Source organism: Caretta caretta, chromosome 3 (genome assembly GCF_965140235.1).
Source record: "Caretta caretta isolate rCarCar2 chromosome 3, rCarCar1.hap1, whole genome shotgun sequence".
NCBI lineage: Eukaryota > Metazoa > Chordata > Testudines > Cheloniidae > Caretta > Caretta caretta.
Window position 1 is genome coordinate 66,059,350 of NC_134208.1, and position 24,435 is coordinate 66,083,784.

Genomic DNA, 24,435 nt, shown 5'->3' on the forward strand with positions numbered 1-24,435 from the left:
GAGTACTGTGTCTTAACCATAGTAGCTGTCTAGTATTTTAGTCATTGTTGGCTTTCTTGCGTCCCTGCAGAGACTTGCTGCACTCTACCTGAAGAAAAGAAACTCTTAAATGGTAAGTTTTCAGATGGTAAGAATTTGAAGCTTAAACTAAGGAATAGCCAAAGAAGTTAATAGGAGAAGCAACAACCAGTTCAGGGGTTCTCAAATTGGGGGTCGTGACCCTTCAGGGGGTCACAAGGTGGTTACATGGGGGTCGTGAGCTGTCAGCTCCGTGGGGGTGACAGCCCCTAACCCCCATTAAATTAACACCCCAATTTTTAATTTATAAGTGGGGATCACACTCAGAGGCTTGCTTCTCAAAGGGATCACCAATACAAAAAGTTTGAAAACCATTGCTAGCTGGTGAACTCTGCATTATACATTTCAATCTATGGTGTTGCTGCGGTAGAGACAACTGTGAGAATTACAGTTCACAAAATCCTACGTAGGATTTGTGAATTTAGCACTGAAAGATGTTTCACCCTAGAGAAATCTACTTTTGGGTTCTAAAATTCTGAGTACAGCTATAAAAATATAGTCCTGAACTCATCTTTGATATCTCAATTTATCTGCTCCTGCCCGCTTTGCTGCTTTATTGATGCTCTGTCCTCCTGTTTGTCATCTCTTATCTGCATATTGTCTTATAAAGTGCCTTACAATATTCCAGAATAGTTCAGAGTGATGAGTTTGGTAAGGCAATGACTCTGTAGGCAAATGGAACAGGCAATATGCATTCTGCTGTAATTAGTTTATTCGCAGTCTTTGGAACCTGTTTTATTGAGACACAGAACAGTTGTCTGGATCATAAGGTTTATCAACAACTCTTGTTACAAAGTGCTGTCAGACTTTTAAGTTGGAAGTGGAAAAAGGGAGTAACCTCAGTTTTAGTAATCATGTGAAAAATGTTCCGTTTTTAACAGTTCATCAGACTTTCTGTCCCATTTTGTTCATTGGAGCATCAGGTTTGGGTACAACTATAGCAGGGGTGCGCAAACTTTTTGGCCCGAGGGCCACATCCGGGTTGCAAAACTTTTATGGAGGGCTGGGTAGGGAAGGCTGTGCCTCCCCAAACAGCCTGGACCCTGCCCCCTATACGCCACTTCCCACCCTCTGACTGCCCCCCTCAGAGCCCCTGACCCATCCAACCCCCCCTGCTCCTTGTCCCCGACCGCCCCTCCCAGGACCCCTGCTCCTAACTGCCCCCTGGGACCACACCCCCATCCAACCCCCCCCACTCACTGTTCCCTGACTGCTCCAATACCTGTCTACACCCCCGCCCCCTGTCAGGCCTCCTGGGACTCCCACCCCCTATCCAACACCCCCTGACTGCCCCAACCCCTATCCACACCCCGCATCCACACCCCCCGCCCCTAACCGCCCCCCAGGATCCCACCCCCTATTCAACTCCCCTGTCCTCTGACTGTCCCCTCCGCAGAACCTCCTGTCCCCTGGCTGCCCCTCAGTACCCCCTGCCGCTTATCCAACCCCCCTACCCCCTTACCATGCCACTCAGAGTGGCAGGAGCTCGCAGCCACGCCGCTGCCCTGCCCGACAGGACAGCACGGGCAGTGCAGCGCACTGAGGCTGTGGGGGAAAGGGAACAGCAGGAGAGGGGTCGGGGGCTAGCCTCCCCGGCCAGGAGCCAGGCAGGACGGTCCCACGGGCCATAGTTTGCCCACCTCTGAACTATAGTGATCCAAATTCTCTTCTGCCTGTGCACTACCTTCTGCCAACTGTGAATTGTTGCTTGTTAAAGTCATACCAGACATCTCAAATGACTTCACTAAGGCATTCAGGGGTTCAGCTTTGCTAATACACGACATATATTGCAGTACCCGGATACATGTGGAAAAGTAGCTTATGCCATGAATAGGCCCGTTGAAGACAATGACATTACAATACTTGTGGCGTAGAATACTAGTCAGTGTTAGCAAATGTGGCGTAGTGGGGTTTGATAGAAGTGGATGAATAATTTAGAGCATGTGAAATGCAGAGTTGTCAAGGAAAATTCTATTTTTAAAATAAGTCTCAACTGTAAGATATTTAACTCTTTTGGATAAAAACTGCGTTCCACAAACATAGTTAGAAAGATCAAGATTAACATGGTAATGATTTATTTTTTTAGGTCATCTTCAAAGTTCTATTCTTGCTGTAGCTTCATTTGTAATCCAGACAAATTCATTTTTGTTATATATGCATGGAGTTACAGAACCCACAAATATCACACCAGAATTGTTATCTTGTTTGCTGGTGTGTATATATAATTCTCACCACGATACAATTTCTAAATTTAACTGGAGTTTGATTCTTCTCTCTCCCTCCCCCCTCCCCCGCCTAATTTATAGCTTGTTAAATACAGCGTTTTTAATAATATGGTATCAGTGTTTCCATGAGGAAGCAAGCCTCAGATTTACTGTGTGGTGGCTCTTCTTTTGGAAGAGTGTTCTTTTTTAGCCTTTGGCAGCTGCTGTACCACCTATGGTATATACAAATTTAGGAGCAGTGCATAAGGATTTGCATTTATTTCGCACATGGTGTTCCCTCCTTGGTTAGTCATAGGTTTGTAAGGCCAGAAGAGACAGTTATGATCTAGTACAGAGGTCGGCAGCCTTTCAGAAGTGGAGTGCCGAGTCTTCATTTTTTCACTCTAATTTAAGGTTTTGCGTGCCAGTAATACATTTTAACGTTTTCAGAAGGTCTCTTTCTATAAGTCTTTAATATATAACTAAACTATTGTTGTATGTAAAGTAAATAAGGTTTTTAAAATGTTTAAGAAGTTTGATTTAAAATTAAATTAAAATGCAGAGCTCCCCAGACCAGTGGCCAGGACCCGGGCAGTGTGAGTGCCACTGAAAATCAGCTCGCGTGCCGCCTTTGGCATGCATGCCATAGGTTGCCTACCGCGATCTAGTAGTTTGATCTCCTGCATGACACACACAACTTAATTTCACCCAGCAATTTCTGCATCAAGTCCAAAATATCTGGTTGAACTAGAGAACCTGTCTGATGATGATTGATTTAAATGGGAAAATGAATACACTCCCTAGTTACTTATCCTTGTCCATTATGCATAACCGTCTCTTGTTAACATGGTTTGTTTTTAATGCATCTGAAACTGATTTTGAAATAAAAAAAAATGGGCACTTCTATCTGGAAGGGATGCATGATAGATCAGAACATGCTCTGTTCAAGGTAATCTTTGTTCTTGTCATGAAACTGTCATGTGTAAGACAGTACTGGCTATTCATCAAGCTAATTTTAGGAAAACATCACATTGGTTACTCAGGAGAGTGGTCTTGCCTGACATAAAATCCTTGCTCTTGTTTTGATAATAACCAGCCATCCACAGCAATAACCATTGCTTCCCAACTCTATTTTAACCCTTCTGTCTAGAGTATTCCACCAGAAATCCTGCCCTCCACTTGGTGTCATGGACCACATAACATTTCAGGTTGTTCATTTTTCGCCGTGCCCACAATGACGCAGTTCAGCTTCTTTTTAGCATCAGTGTTTAGGAAGGAGAATTGAAATCACTTTAACCTATGTTCTCATTTCAGATTGTTGCCTGAATATTATTCTCTCTGTCAGCGATCAGTATTGTTGCTCTCCAAGCAAACTGAATAGTGATTGTTCTCACTATTAGTTTCTCAGACTTTGGTCAAGGTCATTGTGATTAAAAAGTAGAAAAACACTAAAATGAAAGCTGTTTATGAAAGCAGCTAGCTGAATACTACAAAGATCTTGAGCAAGATGCTTAGTGTAAAGCAAGATTTAAAATGCCTGAAAGTTTCTGCTCGTCTTACTGATGTTAAAGCTGAATTAGTGTATGACATTAAGTTACATACCTGAAAGTCACATTTTATTTTATTTTTGTTTTTGGAACTCTAAACATGTCTAAGTCTTGTTTGGGTAAGTTATCTGGGTAACTTGGGTAAGCATTCTAATGCTTTGAAAATTAAAGTAAAATATAAGAGACAGTTAAAGAATATGCTTATACATATAGCTACAATTACATACCACTGGTTTCTTAGACCATATTGCACAAACAGATGCTAATTCCGTGGGAAGCTCATACACCAAAGTTTTCTGTGATGTACCAGTTGCATGAAAATCAAGTATATGTGAAGTGGAAATTTTTTGGGGGTTTGGAGTTCATTTCTCGGGGGGCAATTGCTAAAAAGCTTGTGGCTGCCCGATTACCAATGGAAATGCAAACACCAGGTATCGAGGAGCTATAGCTATTGCATGCATTTAATTTTAAAACTTTCTGGATTTCATTCCTACTAGGAATAGATGTTAACACTCTTGGATGCGTGAATATCAATGCAAATGTGTTAATAAATTCTGATGGGTTTTTTTGTAGGCATGCTTCCTAAAAATAAAGTATTGGATACTTCTTCCAAAGATTTAACTCCAAGGTACTGGTCTATATTTTTATAGTACACTTTTTCTACACATTTTGTTAAATAGTGTATACTGTTAGCAAATGCAGAGTACTGTCTAATCCGTAAAGCTCAAAGTGCTTTATGTAGGTGGGTATGTGTCATTATCACATCTTACAGATAGGGAAACTCATGCTCAGTTAACTTTAAATGTTTTACTCGAGGTCCCACAGTGAGTCTGTAGAAATGTGGGAGAATAAAATGTATATTTAGCGACTTTGCACTAGTCTCTGCCCTATGCTGCCTCCTACATAAATATAAAGTTAGTTCTTGATTCAGGATTCCTCCCCATTTGTGTTTTTCTACAGTGCAATAAATATTACTTACTTGAATTTTTCTACATTTGAACAGTATCCAGTATTTATTTTGTTAAAGTATGGAATTTTCTGATATTACATTTTTTAAAGGATAATGGGTAAGGATAATTCACTTTGAACTATACCCACCAGTGTATGATGCTGTGGAGGTTCCCTGTGCAGGAGTACTGATGCAGTTCTGCGGCACGAGGGAAGATTGGCTCCATATACGCTAGTGTAGAATGGGAACAGAATACAATGGAATATACAAGAAGTGGCCAATGAGACTCTGATGACATTGATCTAATTGCTAAAAGCCCAAGGAACAGTGACTGCAGGGGGCTGTTTGCAAGTTGGGGTTGATTCCATTCCCACAACCACTTCATTTTTCTCCTTTTCCTAGTCTACCTCAGGGTTTGTGCAATAAGTTGTGAATCCTATCATTTGGTATGGGGACTGAGGTAAATAGGGAAGAGAAGACAACTCAGACAAACTACAAAAAGAATTAATCTACTTGCAAACACTCTCATTTGCAGTAAGTTTCAGGGCTTTGCTTTCTTGTCCGTTAGTCTAAAAGATGAATACAACAATGTAAGATTAAACTCAAATTCCTGTTGGAACTTAAATACTGTATATCTAATACTTAGACATATTGTATATCGAATACTGAGACATCCATCCTAGAAAAGGGACAGGATCCATGGAAATGAAAATAGGGGTGAGAGTAGTGATATTTATTCTACATGGCCAAAAGAGTCCTCTTAAATGATTTCTGTTCATCCAAAGAATAAACTGCTCACTTTACTCAAATGTCTTTCATCAATAACCAGTTTCTTTAAACCAGTCATGTGCAATTGTATACACATTCATACAGTTAGTACAAAGTTTGTACGCATTCTTGCTTAATCGTACTTTCTAATAATATGATTAACTACTGTATGCTAACTAGTGATGGATAACTAGAGTTCCCGTTTTTTAATGTTTGAATATCCTTTCTTAAAATAATCAGTTTGAGACTTCTCGTCAGGATATAAAAATATATATTGGTATATTATTTCATAGAAAGGTCTGCTTGGAAATTCTTGACATTTAAATGTATTGTTTGCCCACAAGAATAATTCCTTTTTTTTCCTTATTATTTTACAGCTATGATTGGTTCCAAACAGATCATTTGGTCACTGTTGTCATATATACTAAACAAAAGGTAAATGCATTTTATCAAAATAAAAGAACCATGAAATCTTACTGTGAATATGACCAACTGATTTAATTGGGGATTGGTCCTGCTTTGAGCAGAGGGTTGGACTAGATGACCTTCTGAGGTCCCTTCCAACCCTGATATTCTATGATTCTGTGATTCTGTGAACTATGTTCTATGAGTTCTTCAGCATTGTTCTTATGTTCAAAAAGTATTTGAAATTAAATTGAAATAATTTCCTTTTCTGTATAAGGGGATGAATTCAGAAATGGTGATAGTTGACCATCAAGATGGTAGACTGAGAGTAGACAGCATTCTGAGGGATTATTCCTATCTCTTGCATATTGGTAAGTGCTTTAGTTTTGCTTTGGAAAACATTAAAATTGAATTCTATCGAGAGTTTAATTTTACTCCTCCCCTGTCTCCCCCCCTCCCATCTAGTAGTTAGTGCATTTGTGTATTTTTATATCTTATGCTTCTACATTTCCCATCATCATGTTCCTATTACGCCTCTGGCATTTAGGGCAATGACGAAGTTCCTCCACTGCTGTCTGTTTCTGGCAAGTCTTTCAGTGGTTCCCCAGCTTTGCCCCAGGTTTTTCAGTTCAGTTTCCACCAGCGTGGATTTGATTTAAATCAAATTGATTTAAATCACTAGGCAGGAAGACTCGATTAAACATTGATTTCTACATAAAAGTGCATTCTTGTTGGTTGTTATAACCTTAATACATATTCTTCACAACTCAGAGATAGATGTAGGTTTTATTTTTAGAAGGTACACACTATACATTTTTAAGTGATTGATTTTGAAAACTTTTCTGATTAATTTTACAATTATATCAGAAAACGAATGATTGTTTTCTTATTTCATTTACCAAAGGTAATTGAAGCAGATATTTATGAAGTCATTGGGAGGTGAACTATCTCCAATTCAACAGGTTAATCATTAATATTTGGAGGATTTTCTTGCCATGCTGTATTAGGAGGAGAACATCACCAGACAGACATTTAAATTGTTTTATTTAATTAAAACAACAATGCTATGTATTCTGGATTTTTTTCTTCAAAAGCAACATATAACATTTTAACAAAACAAGCATATGAATTTTTGAATTTAAACATTCAAGTTTTTTAAAATAAGGTTTGATTTTGTTAAAATTGTGTTTAACTAAAATAGGTAAATGAAATATTTAAAAAAAACAAAACAACCAAACTTAAATCGACTATGTCAGCCAGGGCAACATGAGAAACTTGAAATGTTGGCTTCCACAGCTAACTCAGTCGTCTTCACCTTCACTTTCCTGTTTGTTCATAATCTGGAAAAGAAAAACAAGCTTTCCTGCTTTTTTGAGTCCCAAATGATTTCTCAATTTGGAATGAATTAGTCCAAAGGAAGAAAATATTCTTTCTACACCGGCAGAAGAACTTACTGCTGTTAAAAGTGAGATTATCACTTCAACAGTCTCTGAATCCAAGTGCTTAGGTGATTTCCACCAGTTCACTGGTGTGACTTTCTTTAAAACATCAGCAGCAAACATATATTTCTTGAATGGTTCACCTTTAGCTCTGAAGTTTATTATAGTTGGCATTATGGAGGGATGATTGCTGGATGTCCATGTCATAGCCAACTTCTCTTCGTCAGCAGTTAAGGTTTGACTCTGGTACCAAGTATTGAGAATATTTGCAAGAAAATGAGCTGGGGATAGTGCTTGTCCCATTCGTTTTTTTTAGTGCTTGTAATTTAATTCTGTCATTGCATATTTCTCTTTTTAGGATCTCACTCGGTTCCTTCCAAATTTCAACAGCGTCAGCAATAAAACAGCTATTTCCCTGCATTTTGTTCAAGGCTACAGAAATAGGCTTCAGGGTACTCAGCATGTGTTCAATATATCTCTTAAGCCCAATGTTGAGAATCCTGGCTGTGACAGTGCCATCCATTTTTTCATGATTTTGTTCACAAACTGTCATCAGATTAGGCCAGTTCTTGATACAATGCTCAAAATAGTCCACTACTGAGTTGCATCCCATGTCTTGTGGGAGGGTTAGCTTGGTTCCTCCCACTTTTTTCAGAGCAGCTGCTGCGAAGTGGTTGTTACGGAAATATATTGTAATTTCAACAATATTAGCCTTTATTTCTGGAACACTGAAGTCTTTGGCTAGGAGGTGCGTCAAATGAGCACTGCAACCGTATGTTGTTAGCTTGGGACTCTCTTCTAAATTTGGTTTCATCTTGGATCCATTTGCATCATTGTCTGTGACCAAGCTGCGTACCAGACATTTGAATTTCTTTTCAGTTTGTTATAGCTTTTACTGCTACTTCTTGTAAGTATTCTGCTGTGTGTGCATTTCTTGATGTATCAATTGTTTCTGCAAGGAAGACATTCCCTTCTTCTGTTGTCACACTCGCATATAAAACAAGATCATTGTGGACATTGTTCCACCCATCAAGACTCAGATTAACGATTTCACCCTCTAGACCTTTTGCACACTGCTCAATTTCTCTTTCATACACTTTATCCAGCAATTTGCCTGCAACATCTGCTTTGTTGGATGGACTGTATCCTGGTCTTAATGACTGAACCATGTTAATGAAGTTAGGGTTCTCAATCATAACGAAAGAAGCATTTGTTGCATAAACAAACTGGGCAATTTTTTCATCAATTACCTCTTTTTGTAATCTGCTGGTTCTTATCACAAGCTTATCTATGGAGGTTTCTGGATGATGGAGCTTTTTTTTTTCTTTTTGCTACAGGAGATATACTGTGGCTATGTGACACACATGATGTGACTGAAACACTACCATTAGCAGATCACTCTGAACGACAGAAAATGACGGTGATCTTGAAGGTGGATAGTCTTCAGAATCCTGCATGTTGAGGATGGATTCTCCTCAACAAAATAAGTCAATTCAGTTATTTAATATTACCATACTGCTCATTTAGTATTATTCATTGCATTCACTGACACTCAGTACTACTTTAAAGGTGAAATTGTAAAAGGAAGATCTTCTTATTTCAGCTCTTTATTTTGTATCACAACTGCATCTAAAATGATAGTACCATGGAGTAACAACTATATTTTTTGCTCAAACATGAGAATTCAAGAAGAGTCCAGAAGGCAGATAGGCAGTCCTTAAGAAAGAAGTATGAAATAAAAAAGTTTACCAACCTGAAGATGCTACACATTCCTTTCATCATCTTTGTCAAGGTTCCTCCCCCACTCTGAACTCTAGGGTACAGATGTGGGGACCTGCATGAAAAACCTCCTAAGCTTATCTTTACCAGCTTAGGTCAAAACTTCCCCAAGGTACAAAATATTCCACCCTTTGTCCTTGGATTGGCCGCTACCACCTCCAAACTAATACTGGTTACTGGGGAAGAGCTGTTTGGACGCGTCTTTCCCCCCAAAATACTTCCCAAAACCTTGCACCCCACTTCCTGGACAAGGTTTGGTAAAAAGCCTCACCAATTTGCCTAGGTGACTACAGACCCAGACCCTTGGATCTTAAGAACAATGAACAATCCTCCCAACACTTGCACCCCCCCTTTCCTGGGAAATGTTGGATAAAAAGCCTCACCAATTTGCATAGGTGACCACAGACCCAAACCCTTGGATCTGAGAACAATGAAAAAGCATTCAGTTTTCTTACAAGAAGACTTTTAATAAAAATAGAAGTAAATAGAAATAAAGAAATCCCCCCTGTAAAATCAGGATGGTAGATATCTTACAGGGTAATTAGATTCAAAAACATAGAGAACCCCTCTAGGCAAAACCTTAAGTTACAAAAAAGATACACAGACAGAAATAGTTATTCTATTCAGCACAATTCTTTTCTCAGCCATTTAAAGAAATCATAATCTAACACGTACCTAGCTAGATTACTTACTAAAAGTTCTAAGACTCCATTCCTGGTCTATCCCGGGCAGAAACCAGCATATAGACAGATACACAGACCCTTTTGTTTCTCTCCCTCCTCCCAGCTTTTGAAAGTATCTTGTCTCCTCATTGGTAATTTTGGTCAGGTGCCAGCAAGGTTACCTTTAGCTTCTTAACCCTTTACAGGTGAGAGGAGCTTTCCCCTGGCCAGGAGGGATTTCAAAGGGGTTTACCCTTCCCTTTATATTTATGACAATCTTCAACGCAGTTTCCTCCTGAGAAGGGACACTTCTCATGATGTTGTTTCATGCGGGCAACCAGGCCTTGCATTTCTTTGTTGCACTGTTTGCATTTTACATGCATGCCTGTCTTACCCACAGGTAGAGGAACTTCATTAAAATATTCCCCAATGGGGTCTCTTTTACGGCCTGCTGCCATTATACATTTTCCTTTCTAGTGAGAAAATGGTATGATGGTAATGTGCAGAAAGACCTCAAGCCTTCTGGAATATGCTGCTCAAACGGTTTCACTTTTGTTTCTACTGCCTGTCGCTCCCTTCTTGCATTTATCTCCAGACGTCTTCTCCTTGTCCCGATCTATTCCACCCCCAACAATCTTCTATTCATTGAACTTTTTGAAACTTTGCACTTCTAGAGAGAGGTAAGGGATTGAGTACAAATTTGCAGAGGGACAATAGGGTTGAGGTCTGTTATTTCTCACCTCTATATGTATGTTTGTTTATTTTAAAACATTTTTGCTGTTAACAAGCATGTTATCTCTGGAGACAAATCCACAGTTTGAGAACTGCAAAACTAAGCAGTATCTTGTAGTATCATCAGTATCTCTGATGGTATCTTCTAGACTGAGCACTGAGTCCCATTGGGTAGATAGATTATTTAGGTTAATCTTTCTATGCAGAAGACCATAAGATTGGGTCCCTAACCCATGAAGTATTGAAACTCATTTACAAAACTTTTCTTAAACATTACATTCATATATTGTTTCATACTATAGAATTAGAATTTATAATCCCTATTCCATGATGAGATATCTTTGAGCTATAATGTATCTTAATTAAAACTATCTTTAGATAGGGTTTTTCCTCAAAAAATCCGATTTAAATAAATATCAATTCCCCTCCCCTCTTCTCCTCCCCCCCCCTTTAAAATCATTGATTTTTATCCAGGCTGGCTTCTACAGCTCTTAGCCATATTGTTTTCAGGCGGTCTCGTTTTCGCTTGCCTTCAGGTGTCTATCTTATTGCTACTCTGGTGATGGAATCAGTTTCCATCCGAAGCGCATGACCAATACATCTCCAACGCCTCCTGGAAATGATGGTGCTCAGATCCTCTTGGCTGCACTGTGTCAATAGATCTTGGTTTGAGATTGTTCTGGGCTAAAAGATATGGAGGATTTTTCTGAGGCAGGTTGTATGGAATGAAGGCTGTATGGACACATACTTTCTCATTCCCCAGCATTCTGCACTATAAAGTAGTGTTGAAAGTACGTAGCTCTGATAAACTTAAGTTTGGTTTTGGTGTTGTATTTTGATGATTTCCAGAGTGTATTTAAGCTCCTGAAGTTGTTCCTGGCTTTATTAATTTTGTTCTGGATGTTCTGGCTACATTTCCCATACAAGATGTTAATTTATATCATGATACTCTGGAGTTTAAGTAAATTGTGACATTTGTTACCTTACAAATATTAATTTACAGTGAATACTTACCTTTTTGCCATCTAAAGTTCTTTGTATTGTTCTAAGCTATATGGAATGAGCTGTAATAACAAAAACTTAAAATGTTTTTTTGAATCACTTCACGGTAAGTGAATAATGCTGTGATTGAGTGCATGGATGGGCCACACTGAGAAGGCCATACTCAGGGCAGACTGCAAGAAATAAGGCAGAAAAGCCCCAGAACTGATGGTTTATTCTAGGTTCATCAAATTAGTAACAAAAGAGTTGTAGTACTACACTAGTTAGCAAGAAGCCAAACACAGTCCCCTTTAGGCATACCAGCCCTTGGCTCCCATCTAGACAACCAAGTCTAATATAGTGAGAGGTTACTGAAAATGCTATTCACTATACTTAAAGTTCTACCAATCCCAAAGGGTCAGACACTTACCCTCAGGTGAATGTGAATCTCAGATCTTGTCCAAAAATCACGCTGTCAGGCAATCCTTAACTAAATCTAAGATTTATTAAAAGGAAAAAGAAAGAGGAGAGTTATAAATGGTTTAAAAGATCAATATGCATACAAATGAGTGTAAAGTCCTTAGGTCAGTTTCATAGCAGAGATGGTAAGGCTGTTGATTTGTAAAAGTCTCTCTGGAATCAATTCAAAGGGTTATAGTCTAATAGGTAGTTAAGGTGTAGAGGCTATTCAACTTTTTTTCCATGAGAATTCCAGGGTAATCCAAGTCTCCCTGGAGATCTCGGTGCTATGGCTTAGACCTTTCCTGTTAAAGTTTAATCAGGCCTGAGATGAAAGGATCAGGCCCGAGGTTTCACTTCTATAGCTCTCTAGCAGGCTGACAAGCCTCCTCACAGCAATCGTCACAGCAGGGCCTCCCCCCACCCCATCCCCAAGGAAGAATAGGCAATGCAGCTTGCCTGTGTACCTTTGCTTTGAAGCTAATCTTCTATTTCTTATGCATACACAAGTAAACTAAGTTTCAGAGTAGCAGCCGTGTTAGTCTGTATCCGGAAAAAGAAAAAGAGTACTTGTGGCACCTTAGAGACTAACCAATTTATTTGAGCCTAAGCTTTCGTGAGCTACAGCTCACTTCATTGAATGCATGCTCAAATAAATTTTGTAAGTCTCTAAGGTGCCACAAGTACTCCTTTTCTTTTTACAAGTAAACTAGTTACACTCATTCTCATAAGGCAGTTAGCCAGCCCTCCATTATAACATAGTTTGTTAAACTGAGGGCAATGTAGATAATGTTCCTGCAGTATCTCACATCTTTGATCTTAAAGTTAACTGAACTATTCACATACATAATGTAAGGCAATTAAGACATGAAAAGCAATGAGTATGTAGAAGCTAATTTGGCTACGTTTACACTTCTAACAGGATATTGGTAAACAGACAAATACACTTAGCATCTACACTGGATTTCTATTACTATAAATTAACAGGTTAGTGATTGCTAGTCTAGTACATCTCTTTGAAATTCACATACAAGGGAATTGACTGGATACAATTGTAATGCCTCTTAAGTTGTTATGGGTCATACACAGGTTGGCTGGTCTGTCAGTGTCACAGATGCTGATAACTGTAGAAGGAGAAGGCAATTTGATTTCCAATTATATCTAAATAAGAGGATATGCATTTTCTTCATTTTAGAGCTGAGTTATGCAGTTCAAGAGGACATTACTGGTAAGGTGTTTCCTTCCTTCCTGTTCTCTACCCCATTAATGTCAAAACATGGAAACTTAAGTCTATCTACTTTGTTCTGCTCTTCTCCACCTGGCTAGCACATATTCAACAGATAAATAATACCTTTGCCTATGAATAATGCTTTGACACAGCATGCTATTTTGAACAGTCAAACAAAACTTAATTTTTTCCAGTATTTTTGTATTTGAAGCCACAGGAATTAATGTATCATTTTCAAGGGATTTTGCATGGCACTAATGTCATGCTAACATTAAGAATATAGTTCTTAATAGATCTGTAGAACAGTATTTCAAAAGAAAGTATAATTATGTCGGGGAAAATCTTGGTGTGCTGGGAGTGAGCCTCCATATTTTTTCTGCATACATGTATCGTTTATAATAAGGGACTCTCCGTAAAATTAGACCAATATTCAGTAAAGTAGTTGGAGAGTGAACATAATGTGTATGGATTTTTAAAAAGTGTTCTATATAAGAGTCGTATAGGGCCAGCTGCCTTCCTGAACTGTCCGCTTTCTTGAGTCATCACAATGGATGCTCAAGTTTTAAAGTGAATACATCTAGATGCCTTGGAAATATTTAAGACAGAATTTCAGCATTATTCTGGTCCCCTGAAGCATCTTTAAAATGTATTTCTTAGTGATTAGAAACATATTCTGCAGTATATTTGCATACAGGACTTTGCATTAGATTGGATTAATCAGTTTTTGAAATTAATCTGCATATTATAATAGTCATAAAATAGAGGGGCTTGTCACTTATGCACTACAGAAAAAGTGGTACTATTTATCAATAATTGGTAACTCTGAAATCGTAAGCATTAACTTTTTGACCAGAAGAGCAAAATGTAGTTACTAAATATACAGTAGATGCTTTATTAGTCATGCGTACTAAGCTATTGTTTTTAATAATACACTGAAACATGTCAAGGAAGTCTGGAAGTACATTTGATTTGACATTTTAGTGTAGCAGAGTAATTTTGTATTTTTTGAGAGATTATTAGATACTAGCCCTTGCTGAACTTAATGACAATGAAACTAAATAAAATAACTTTCTTCAAAATTTCACCAGAATTCTTTCTTTTTTTTTTTTAAGTACACATTGCTGAAAAAGTGGGAAAAGTGGAGATTGTCCTGAAGAAAAAAGATAATATTCCTTGGAGTAAACTGGGACAGCCACTCGAGAGTCATAGTTCATTTATCAAGTGCACAGACAGAGGTAAATAGTCTCATTTGTTATACAGGACAGTGTGTTTCTCTTCTCAACCACATTTGAGGCAAGTACCTTCCAAACATATTTTACCAACTGGTCCAAAACAGGATTCCCAAGGAATGGGGGACAGAAATGTGTTGTCTCCCTTTGTCTTTTATAGTCAAGCCTTCAGCCTAATGTAAAGAGTTTTCTGGTTGAGAGTATTACTCCTAAGGAAATTCTGTGCCAAAAAATAAAAATTATGTGCACAATATTTTAAAATGCTGCCAAATCTGCACATTTTGTTAGTAAATAAATGTGGCTCTAGCATGGCAGAGGGAAGCACAGGTCACTGGCTGCATTGAGCTGGGAGATTACCCTGAAGGTGGGAGCGTCAGGGTAATCTCCCACCTCTCCCGGTACAGTGACTCCGCAGTGAGGCTGCACCCGACTGTGACACAGCTCCAGAAACATCCTGAAGCCCTGCCCTCTGCGCCAGGTGCACCAGGTGTGGGTGGGCTGGCTCAGCCCGGCAGGATCCAAGTGTGGAGGGGCTTAGAATGGGGGGGATCCAGGTGTAGGGTGACAGGTTTCTGTGTGGGGCAGTCTGGGTGCAGGTGACTCAGTAGGAGATCTGGATGCACAAGGGCTCGTTGTGGGTTCCATGTGCAGGGGCAATGGGACTTCGCAGGGGATCCAGGTGAGTGAAGGTGGTTGGGTCTCAGCGGGGGGGGTCTGGGTGTGGGGGGCTCATCAGAGGGGTCCAGGTTTAGTGGGGTAGGGCTTGTCAGGGTGATAGTTCAATGGCCCTGCTTAACAGGGGAGCCCCAGCTGCTGCCAAGGGGATGCCGCATACCTGGCTCCCGCTTCCCACCGCAATTCGCCTATCTCCTTTTCTTCCCCATTTCATCCCACTGCCCCATCCCCGCTCTTCACTTCCACATTCCCCTTCCCCTGCCCTATTCCACCCCTCTTCCTGCCCCACCATGGACACTCACTGTTACACAGAAAACAGGAGGGCTCCCAGCACACACAAGGGGAGCACGACTGGCACTAGGACCCAGGAAGTGGCGTTCAGTTGCAGAGTCAGCAGAGCTGAGATGCAGCCTCCTTCAGCTGGGCAGCTATGCACTTGTCGAAATGAAGCGGGGGGTGGGGGCAGTGGCATGTAGCCCCGTGCCTCTGTTGGGGGGGGGCAATCCCTCCCCCAAAATTGGTCACGTGTCTGTGTCTCCCTCCCCCCCCCGCATGGCTTTCCTTTTTTTCCCTGCCATTTTCTTCAGGGAAGAGCAGGTATTTTCTGCGGGCATGCAGTCCTGCAGAATTCCCCAGGAGTAGAGTATGTAGAAGCTCTGTTAGATGGAGCTCAACTGAAAGACTTCCTTTCCAAGGGAAGAATCAAAGACCTTTCTTATCTGCAGAAAGCACATGGGAGAGCCAGCAGGTAGTAGCTTGGACCATTCTGCAAGTGTTGGATCTCATCATAATACCTCTGTTTCATATCTACTTGAGAATACCTAAGTGGACACTGACATCCCAGTAGAATAAGCAGTGCAGGGAATATTGCATTTGGGTGATGGATGATCTCTGGGCCTCTTGGTTGTAGTGGTAGTCTGATGGTAACTGTCAGCTAAGGAATGGATTTCTAAATGCCTTCAACTCCAAACTGTGGTGACTGCAGATACATCTCTTTTCGGGATAGTGAGATCATGCGGATAGACGCTGTGCCCAGGGAACTGGGTGTTTTGAGGGTGGGGCTCAAATTGCCTTTTTTTCTTGAAATCCGTCTTGCCAATGCTTAAACTGTTTTGTGGTGTGCTGATTGGCCCATATTGACCCCTCTGCATGCCTCTGTTCAAAAGTTACTTGTTTTGAGATCATCTTGTTTCATTTGGCAGAAAAATGGTGGGTTATCATGAATTAAACAAAGGTAGATTAATCTCTTTGAAGCCTCTTTGCCTCGTCATTTACTCTTTGATCCTTCCTATCCCAAAATTAAGAGCCCTGGTGTCCTGGAATATTAATGCGGTCTGACAAAGCCAGTGGAAAGCTACTTTTGAGGTATTCAGTATCTCTGAGCTTATGTTTCTTATGTGAAACCTCATTTTCCTGATGGTAGTGAGTTCAGCTTCAGAATCTGTTGACTGTTCCTCCCTGAGATCAGATTTTATAAATATAAGAGATGGTGCTCATCGCAAGAAAACTTGTCTCAATTTTACAAGTGGAGATAGCTCCGATTAACCAAATTATCCGCTACCTGGAATATAACCTGAGTTGTTAACCTTCCTTTTTAATATTTCTGAACTATACATTATTAAAATAAAATGGAATGTTTAAAAAATGAAGAAATATCCTCACAGACCACTGTCATTTTACAGATGACCCTATGAATGAAACCAGGGGAAGGGATAACTATAGGCTGGTTGCAGAGGTCCCAGTCTGAATCAGAACAATTGCAACAATTTTTGAAGACCTATTCCACAGATGTACTGAGACACAAGTGTTTTTGACTCCAGCATGATATATGTAAAGTCACACAAGGCGCAAGTTGTGATAAATGGGGAGGGGAGGGGAGGGGAATGCATAGCTCCCTTTTATGGACATGCAGCCATCCAGTAGCTATAAAATCCTTCTTGGTAGCTGTTCTCTAATGGCTCTGCCTGGAAAGGGTTAAAAAGTCTCACTGCTATGCATAGGTAAAAGGAAGTGAGTGGGCACCTGGCCAAAAGAGCCAATGGGAAAGCTGATTTCTTTTCTTTTTTTCCCCCTCTGTCTCATCTCTTCCCTGAAGATGGGGTGAAAGGACTTGGGGGTACCCCACAGAAAGGAATTCCCAAGCCTTCCTGGGTTCTCAAAGGGGTTCTGCGCTTGGGTGGTGGCAGCATCTACCCTTCCAAAGCCAAAGAGAAGCTGTAACCTTGGGAGTTAAATACAAGCCTGGAGTGGCCAGTATTAATTTTTAGAATCCTTGCTGGCCCCCAGCTTCTGCACTCGAAGTGCCAGAGTGGGGAATTAGCCCTGACACAAGTATTCCAGGTAGTTTAAAGAAAAGGAGTACTTGTGGCACCTTAGAGACTAACAGATTTATTTGAGCATAAGCTTTTGTGAGCTACATTAGCTCACTTCATTGGATGCATGCCAGGTAGTTTAGTTAATCAGAGCTGTCTGCACTTTAAAATTGTTGTTTTTTTTTCTGTGAGGAGTTTTCTGGTTATTTTGTGGCTTTAAATTGCATTGATTTGAAAGAAGCGTGCTGTGTCTATGGGATTCCCCCATTTCTAGGGTTGGAAGAAAGGAAAGAGAATCTTGAAAACAATTTTAGGAGTCTCAGAATGAACGCTTCTAAACACCTCTGATATAGTTTGCAGAAAAAACCTTCAAGATCTAACCACCTGACTCTCATAACCCTAAAATTTGAGCCCCTTTTTCTTCCCTTGACTTAATCCTAAATAGCCCTTTCAATCTATCTACATGGTGGTAGTAAGTAGTGTCCCTTACTCTGAAATGCCCTGCTTTTGCTACTACCTCTAAATGAGCAAAGTATGATGTTAAAATAACAATGTGGGAAAGTGGTACTTCCTTACAGTGTAAGGAGTTCTGTTCGCCCTTATGAAGGGTAGTCTCCCTGTCTTTGAGTGTAAAATTATCTGTGGGTATGCAAAACCATCTTTCTGAGAGAGAAACAAATTTCCTAGAGAATTGTTGTTTGTACACAAATCTGAATAATCTAGACTTTCAGATTAATTAGTGATCAAGTACATAGACAGTAATGAGCAAACTTTGTGTAAGAGGTTCAGTAGTTCTTTGATGGGAAGATGAAGTTTATTCAAGGCAGGTTATTTCTAATTGGACAGGCTACAGATATCCTCGATCAGAAGTGTAGTAAAGGAGAATCTCTGAATATGATGTAGCCAGTTATATAAATAATGCATCTTTTGATTTAATGGGGCTATGAAAAAGAAACCTTGTGTACTAATAGAAATCTTCAGGTAAAGAGATGGCTTCTTTGATCAGAAATATGGAGCCAGAGACTTAACCCCTAATTCTGCAAAAACATACCCATATGCTTAAAGTTCTGCACTGAGGTGGGTTGTCTGATCTGCGAGGCCACTTTGGGGCATACAACCACCTGCCCTCTTTCCACATATAAGTAGGGGAAATGTTTGGGAGGGGAGTGGGCATGGCCCTTGTGCATCTTTAACTTGCAGTGGAGCCAAGAGGGAAAGGTTCAGGGATCCTCAACTGGCTCCCTTCAGCCATCCCTGTCCACCAAATCTCTGCTTACACTCTTCTCTTTTTGAAAAATTACTTAATTCATATTTAAAACAATGTTTCTTTTCAGATATAACTGTAGGGATAAAAAAAAATCTATGGACAGATTGGGAAACAGTCGTATTGTCTTGAGATATTATATTTCATATTGGATTTCGTTTAAGATTGGCAGAATGCATTTTGATGGTGTTACTGGTGTGTTCCAGTGCAAGGGACCATGTTGCTTCAAATGTTTCCATACTATCATATAACTTGAATGAGAGATCCTGTTTTTGGATGCAAGGTTACTCGGTTAGGTAATGGTCTCTAAACATTGGTAGTGCGGTTTCCGTTTATGCTGTCTCATTTTTTCCCAACTATTGTCTTGCTGTTTTTATGTTTCCTGTTGATTACATCATGTAGTGAGGAGACATTTTCTTTCATAAAAAATGCTTTGGGTTTAATGGGAGAATTTTTCTAGTGCCATATAAATTCTGACTTACATTTCCATATAATATGTAAGAATTGTCTTGCTTTTGGCTTGTTTCTGTAGCATTTACTTGTTTGAATTTTTAAGCAAGCTTCTGCTATGCTTTCAGGGTCTCTATATATAATATATATTTTGTTGATTTAACTGTAGTGGGACTTGAGACTCTTGTTTGCACTTGTCTGGTTTTTTTTCTAGTAGCTATTTACTTGTATGTATATTCATTTTAAATATCTACCTATAAAAAGGGGAACAAGGACAATCCAGGGTATTATAGGCCAGTCAGCTTAACTTCAGCATGTGGAAAGATAATGGAGCAAGTAATCAAGCAATCGGTTTGTTTAGCAACCGATTTGTCAAGAAAAAATGTCAAACCAATATAATATCCTTCTTTGTTAAGTAACAAGCCTTGTGGATAGGGGGAAGTAGAAAATGTGATATATTTTAGTGTAGGGCTTTTTATACTAGCTCACATGACCTTCTCAAACTAGGGAAGTATGTAGCCTAGATGAACTTACTATAAGGTAGGTGCACAATTGGTTGGAAAACCGTACTCAGAAAGTAGTTATCGATGGTTCTTTTTTGAGTGATGTCCTTATGGGTGCTCCATTGTAGGTGCGGCAGCACACCCTGCGCCTGGGATTGGAGATCTTCATCAGTAGTGCGCATTGGAACACACATGTGCACCTATCCCTTCTTGCTGTGAGTGGGACGTATATACAGCACTGTGCAGTCTGACCACCCCCCAGTTGCTTCTCTACCACCTTTGGTCTGGGACAGAATCCACAGTACAGCCTGCTTCTCCCTTTGCCTCCTTTGATAGTGCCTTACCTGTTAGCTTTAATGTAGTTTAGTACTTTCTTCTTTCCTCTATCTTAAAAAAAAAAAAAAAAAAAAAAAAGTGTTTTGTTTTCGCTTTGCCTTAATTGTTACTTCACAATTTAGGTTTTTGTTTCCTCATTTCCTGCCCTTCCCGACCAGGAAGCCTTTTGACCTCATCCATAGACAGGGGACATAGCTACAGAGCCTGTCCGAATATCTCTGGTACTGGAATGAAACAATGGTCTAAAGAGCCTAATTGGGCAGACTTACAGCCCTTGGCACCGTCTCTTGGCTCTGGAGACCAAGAGAGACCAATTTGGGAGCTATGGCAATGACAAAACTGCCGGCACCGACGTCTCTTTCGGCACTAACCAGGACCTCAGCACCCACAAAGCCATTGGCATTGAGCAAGTCCTCTGCATCAAGAAAGTCCTTTGCACTGAGCAAGACTTCAGCTCCACCTGTTGGCTGCTCAGAAGAATGTCTCTCTCCTTGGGCACTGAGTCATGCACCTTCCTCCTCCCCAGGAATTCAGATACCCTAAAGGCCTACTTGTATCTGACATGCCTGAGTCACCATTGCTCAGACACAACTTCTCCCCACTTCCACCCGCCTCTCCGGACACTTGACTTTCTTCCCTTTCTTCTTTGAAGATGGCACCTCCCTTTCCCAGCGATGAGGAGAAGAGGAGTGCTCCATCATGCCCTCTTACTCAAGACAGGCGCAAACAACTTCCTCTGCATGTCCTCACTATTCACAGTCCATACCTGGACCAGAACCCAGGTATGGACCACCATGGATGCAATCCCACATTCCACTCCCTCCACATTGGCCATACTGGGACCCCTGGGCCATGTATAGGGCACAGTTCGGGAAGACTCTCATGGAGCAAAGCTGGAGACCTACACCTTTGCTTTCTCCATCAGTTTCTTGACCACCAGAGACTGAGCCTCCCCCAGTAACAGATGAGGATGAAGAACAGGAAGAGGAAGCTCCACCAACACTATTTCTCCTCTTCCCCTGATAACCTTATCATAACTTCACCTTCTACTGCTGCTGACGACTTCAAACTTCATCCGGATTCTTTTGGAGAAAGTGAAAGATGAGCAACATAAATTACTTGATATCCTGCACACATCTTCCTCATCCAGAATAGCCCTACCTATTAACAAGCCCCCTGCTAAAGTGTTTTGGCAGACCCCAGCATCTATCCCTCCCACCTGAAAACGGGCAGACAAAAAAATATTATGTTCCCGCAAAAGATATGGAATTTCTTCTCTCATCCCACTACAGATTCCTTAGTAGTTAAATGTGGTGCAAGAAAAAGGATGCCAATATCAACCTCAATCCACCCATCAGGACAGAGGCCGGAAACTATTAGATTTATTTGGATGCAAGGCTTATTCATCTGCCATTCTCTAATTCTGCATCTCTAATTACGAGGCTCTTATGGCCAAGTACAACTACCTCAACTACTCTAAGGTAGAGGATCTCTGCCAAGACCTTCCTGATGCCAAGAAAGAACAATTCCAAGCGCTTATATCTGAGGGACACCTTTTGGCCCGTACAGCCTTAAAGTCTCTCTAGACTCTGTGGATACTTCTGCCCCTTCCATCGCGACTGCAGTAGTCATGAGGCTGCTGTCCTGGCTGCACCTCTCTGGTCTTTCTAAGGAGGTACAAACTAGTGTGGAGGGACCTACCCTTTGAGGATCCCAAATTATTCATGGAGCATAAGAGTGATTCACTATACTCCCTTAAAGACTCCTGAGCTACTCTCCGCTCTCACCATTTACACATCCGTTCCAAAGAGACACCTGCAGAAATACCAACTTCCCCCACGATCACGGCCAGTGGCACTATGACATTCAACGCTGGTGACAAAAGCCCCCTACCAAATGCAGACAGGCAACTCCTCAAGGAGCTACTTATCACGCACCTCTAGCCAAACAACAATTTTGAAGGTGTGGTCAAGATACCTTCTCCTGTTCCAGTCACACCAACCATCTTGACATCTCACCAGTTTGTTAACTGATTGGCTCCTTTCTTTCCATCATGGAGGCTAAATACCTCAGACTGGTGGGTTCTAGAGGTCATCAGGGAAGGATACTTCACCCCTTTCCTATCTATCCTGCCCCACCACTATTCCTACCTGTCCCTTTTCAGGAACCCATCTCACTACCCCATTCTATGAGAAGAAATAGATCTTCTGCAACAGGGAGTCATAGAATTGGTCCCTTCCTAATATAGAGGGTTTCTACTCCCATTATTTTCTGATCCAGAAGAAATTGGGTGAGTGCTGACCAATCTTGGACCTTCAAAACCTAAACAAATTAATCAAACTGCAACGCTTCAAGATGGTTATTCTGTCTACCATTATTCCAGCATTGGAACAGGGAGACTGGTTCTCGGCCATTGATGCATCCAAGATGCATGTTTCCATATCACAATACATCTGCCCACAGATGTTTTCTTCAGTTCAGCATGAGCACTGACCATAATCAGTACAAAGTACTGCCTTTCGGACTGTCAACGGCCCATTGTGTATTTTCCAAGATCCTTGCAGTAGTTGCTGCCTACCTCCGCACACAGGATGTCCTCATCTTTCCACACTTAGACGACCATCTCCTCAAGTCTCCATTTGCAACAGACGCTCTTCATTCCATCCATTTGACAATGGACCTTTTCACGAATCTCAGCCTTTGTGTGAACTTGGAGAAATCTATTTTAGTGGTGGTACAATCCCTAGAGTTCATCAGGGCACAGTTAGATGCCATAGAAGCCAGAGCCTTTCTTCCAGCTCACAGATTTTCGACCATTGTATATATGGTACGAGCCTGCCCCCAAATCTCTGCCAGGACATATCTCCAGCTACTCAGCCATATGGCAGCGGCCACGTTCATGGTAAAGTACGCATGGTTACACATGTGATATCTTCAGGCATGGCTATGCACAGTATACATACCTCACAGACACAGCCTGCACAAATTCTTATCCATGCCAAGGACTCACTACCCTGGTGGACACAGCCCAAGGACATCTGTGTCGGGGTTCCTTTCCTTCAACCCATGCTGATCATGATTCTAGTAACTGATGCCTCCTTAATCAGTTGGGGAAGTGCACCTTCACACTCATACAGTGCAGGGCAGATGGTCCTTGACTGAATACACCCTACCCATCAACCTCCTAGAGCTATGAGCGATCGGAATGCCTGCTGACTTTTCTTCCCACTTATTACACATTGCACCATCAGAGTTGGTCCTCCTCTTCATGCTTGGCGGCACTGAAATTATGGAACTGGTGTATCCAACACGACATCACGACCTTGGCCACATACCTCCCTGGAAACCAGAACACTGCTGCGGACTCATTGAGCAAGAGATTATCCCACAAGCACGAGTGGGAACTGGATACATGAATCTGTCAGCTCATCTTCAACTGCTGAGGATTCCCCACTATAGATCTTTTTGCCACACTGCAAAATTCTCGATTTTGCTCGAGAGCAGGACTAGGACATAGATATCTGGGAGATGCATGCCTCCTCTCATGGGATGCGCTACTGCTCTATGCCTTCCCTCCTTTCACTCTTCTGTTTTGAGTACTCCACAAGATACAGGGGGACCAAGCCTGTGTCATCCTTATAACTCCAACATGGCCATGACAGATCTGGTATACTTACCTCCTTTGCATGATGGCATGCCAACCGAGCTCTCTCCATCAACTCCGTGAGTTTTTTCACAGGATGCAGGTTGCATCCTCCACCCTAATCCAGAACTTCTCCACCTGAAACATGGCTCCTCCATGGTTCTGGGATTTGGAAATAACCTGTTTGGAAGCAGATAGACAGATACTCTTGAATAGCAGTTGCAACATGACTAGACGCACTGTACCTCCACCAATGGATTAGATTTCAATGCTGGTGCACCTCCCATCAGGTTGACGCAATAAGCTCTCCACTACCACTTATCCTGGATTATATTTTACACCTTAAACAATCAGGATTATCCACCAGCTCCATTCGTGTGCATTTGGCAGCCATCACAACTTTCCACTGCCACATAGATGCCCACTCCGTCAAACACCCACTCATGAAACATTTCCTGAAGGACTTCAAAATATTTACTCTCACATACAGGATCCAACCCTGACCTGGGACCCTGGCCTCATCCTACGCTCTCTTACTAGACCTCCATTCAAACCAATGGCAACATGCTCCTACGTTCACTTATAGATGAAAATGGCATTTCTTGTTGCTATCATGTCTGCCCGACAGGTTGGCCAAATTGGTGCCCTTACAGCATATTCTCTGTACACACTTCTTCAGAAAGACAAAGTTATGCTACATCCACGTACTAAATTTTTACTCAAGGTACCATCCTCTTTCCATATCAGTCAACCTGTCCACCTTTCCTTGCTTCTTTCCGAAGCATCATGGCA

The 24,435-nt window shown here is 41.1% G+C and overlaps 1 protein-coding gene across 2 annotated transcripts in view; it reads left to right on the forward strand.

Moving 5' to 3' along the window:
* Positions 1–24,435, forward strand: part of CYB5R4 (cytochrome b5 reductase 4) — an 86,865-nt gene that overhangs the window by 20,883 nt on the left and 41,547 nt on the right. The window contains exons 5-10 of one of the 2 annotated variants that reach the window (XM_048845117.2): positions 71–112; positions 4,403–4,457; positions 5,924–5,981; positions 6,229–6,322; positions 13,199–13,231; positions 14,344–14,466. In XM_048845117.2, coding sequence (XP_048701074.2) covers positions 71–112; positions 4,403–4,457; positions 5,924–5,981; positions 6,229–6,322; positions 13,199–13,231; positions 14,344–14,466 — 405 coding nt within the window. The remainder of the gene's footprint in view (positions 1–70; positions 113–4,402; positions 4,458–5,923; positions 5,982–6,228; positions 6,323–13,198; positions 13,232–14,343; positions 14,467–24,435) is intronic. The other variant, XM_075126561.1, reaches the window with a different exon arrangement.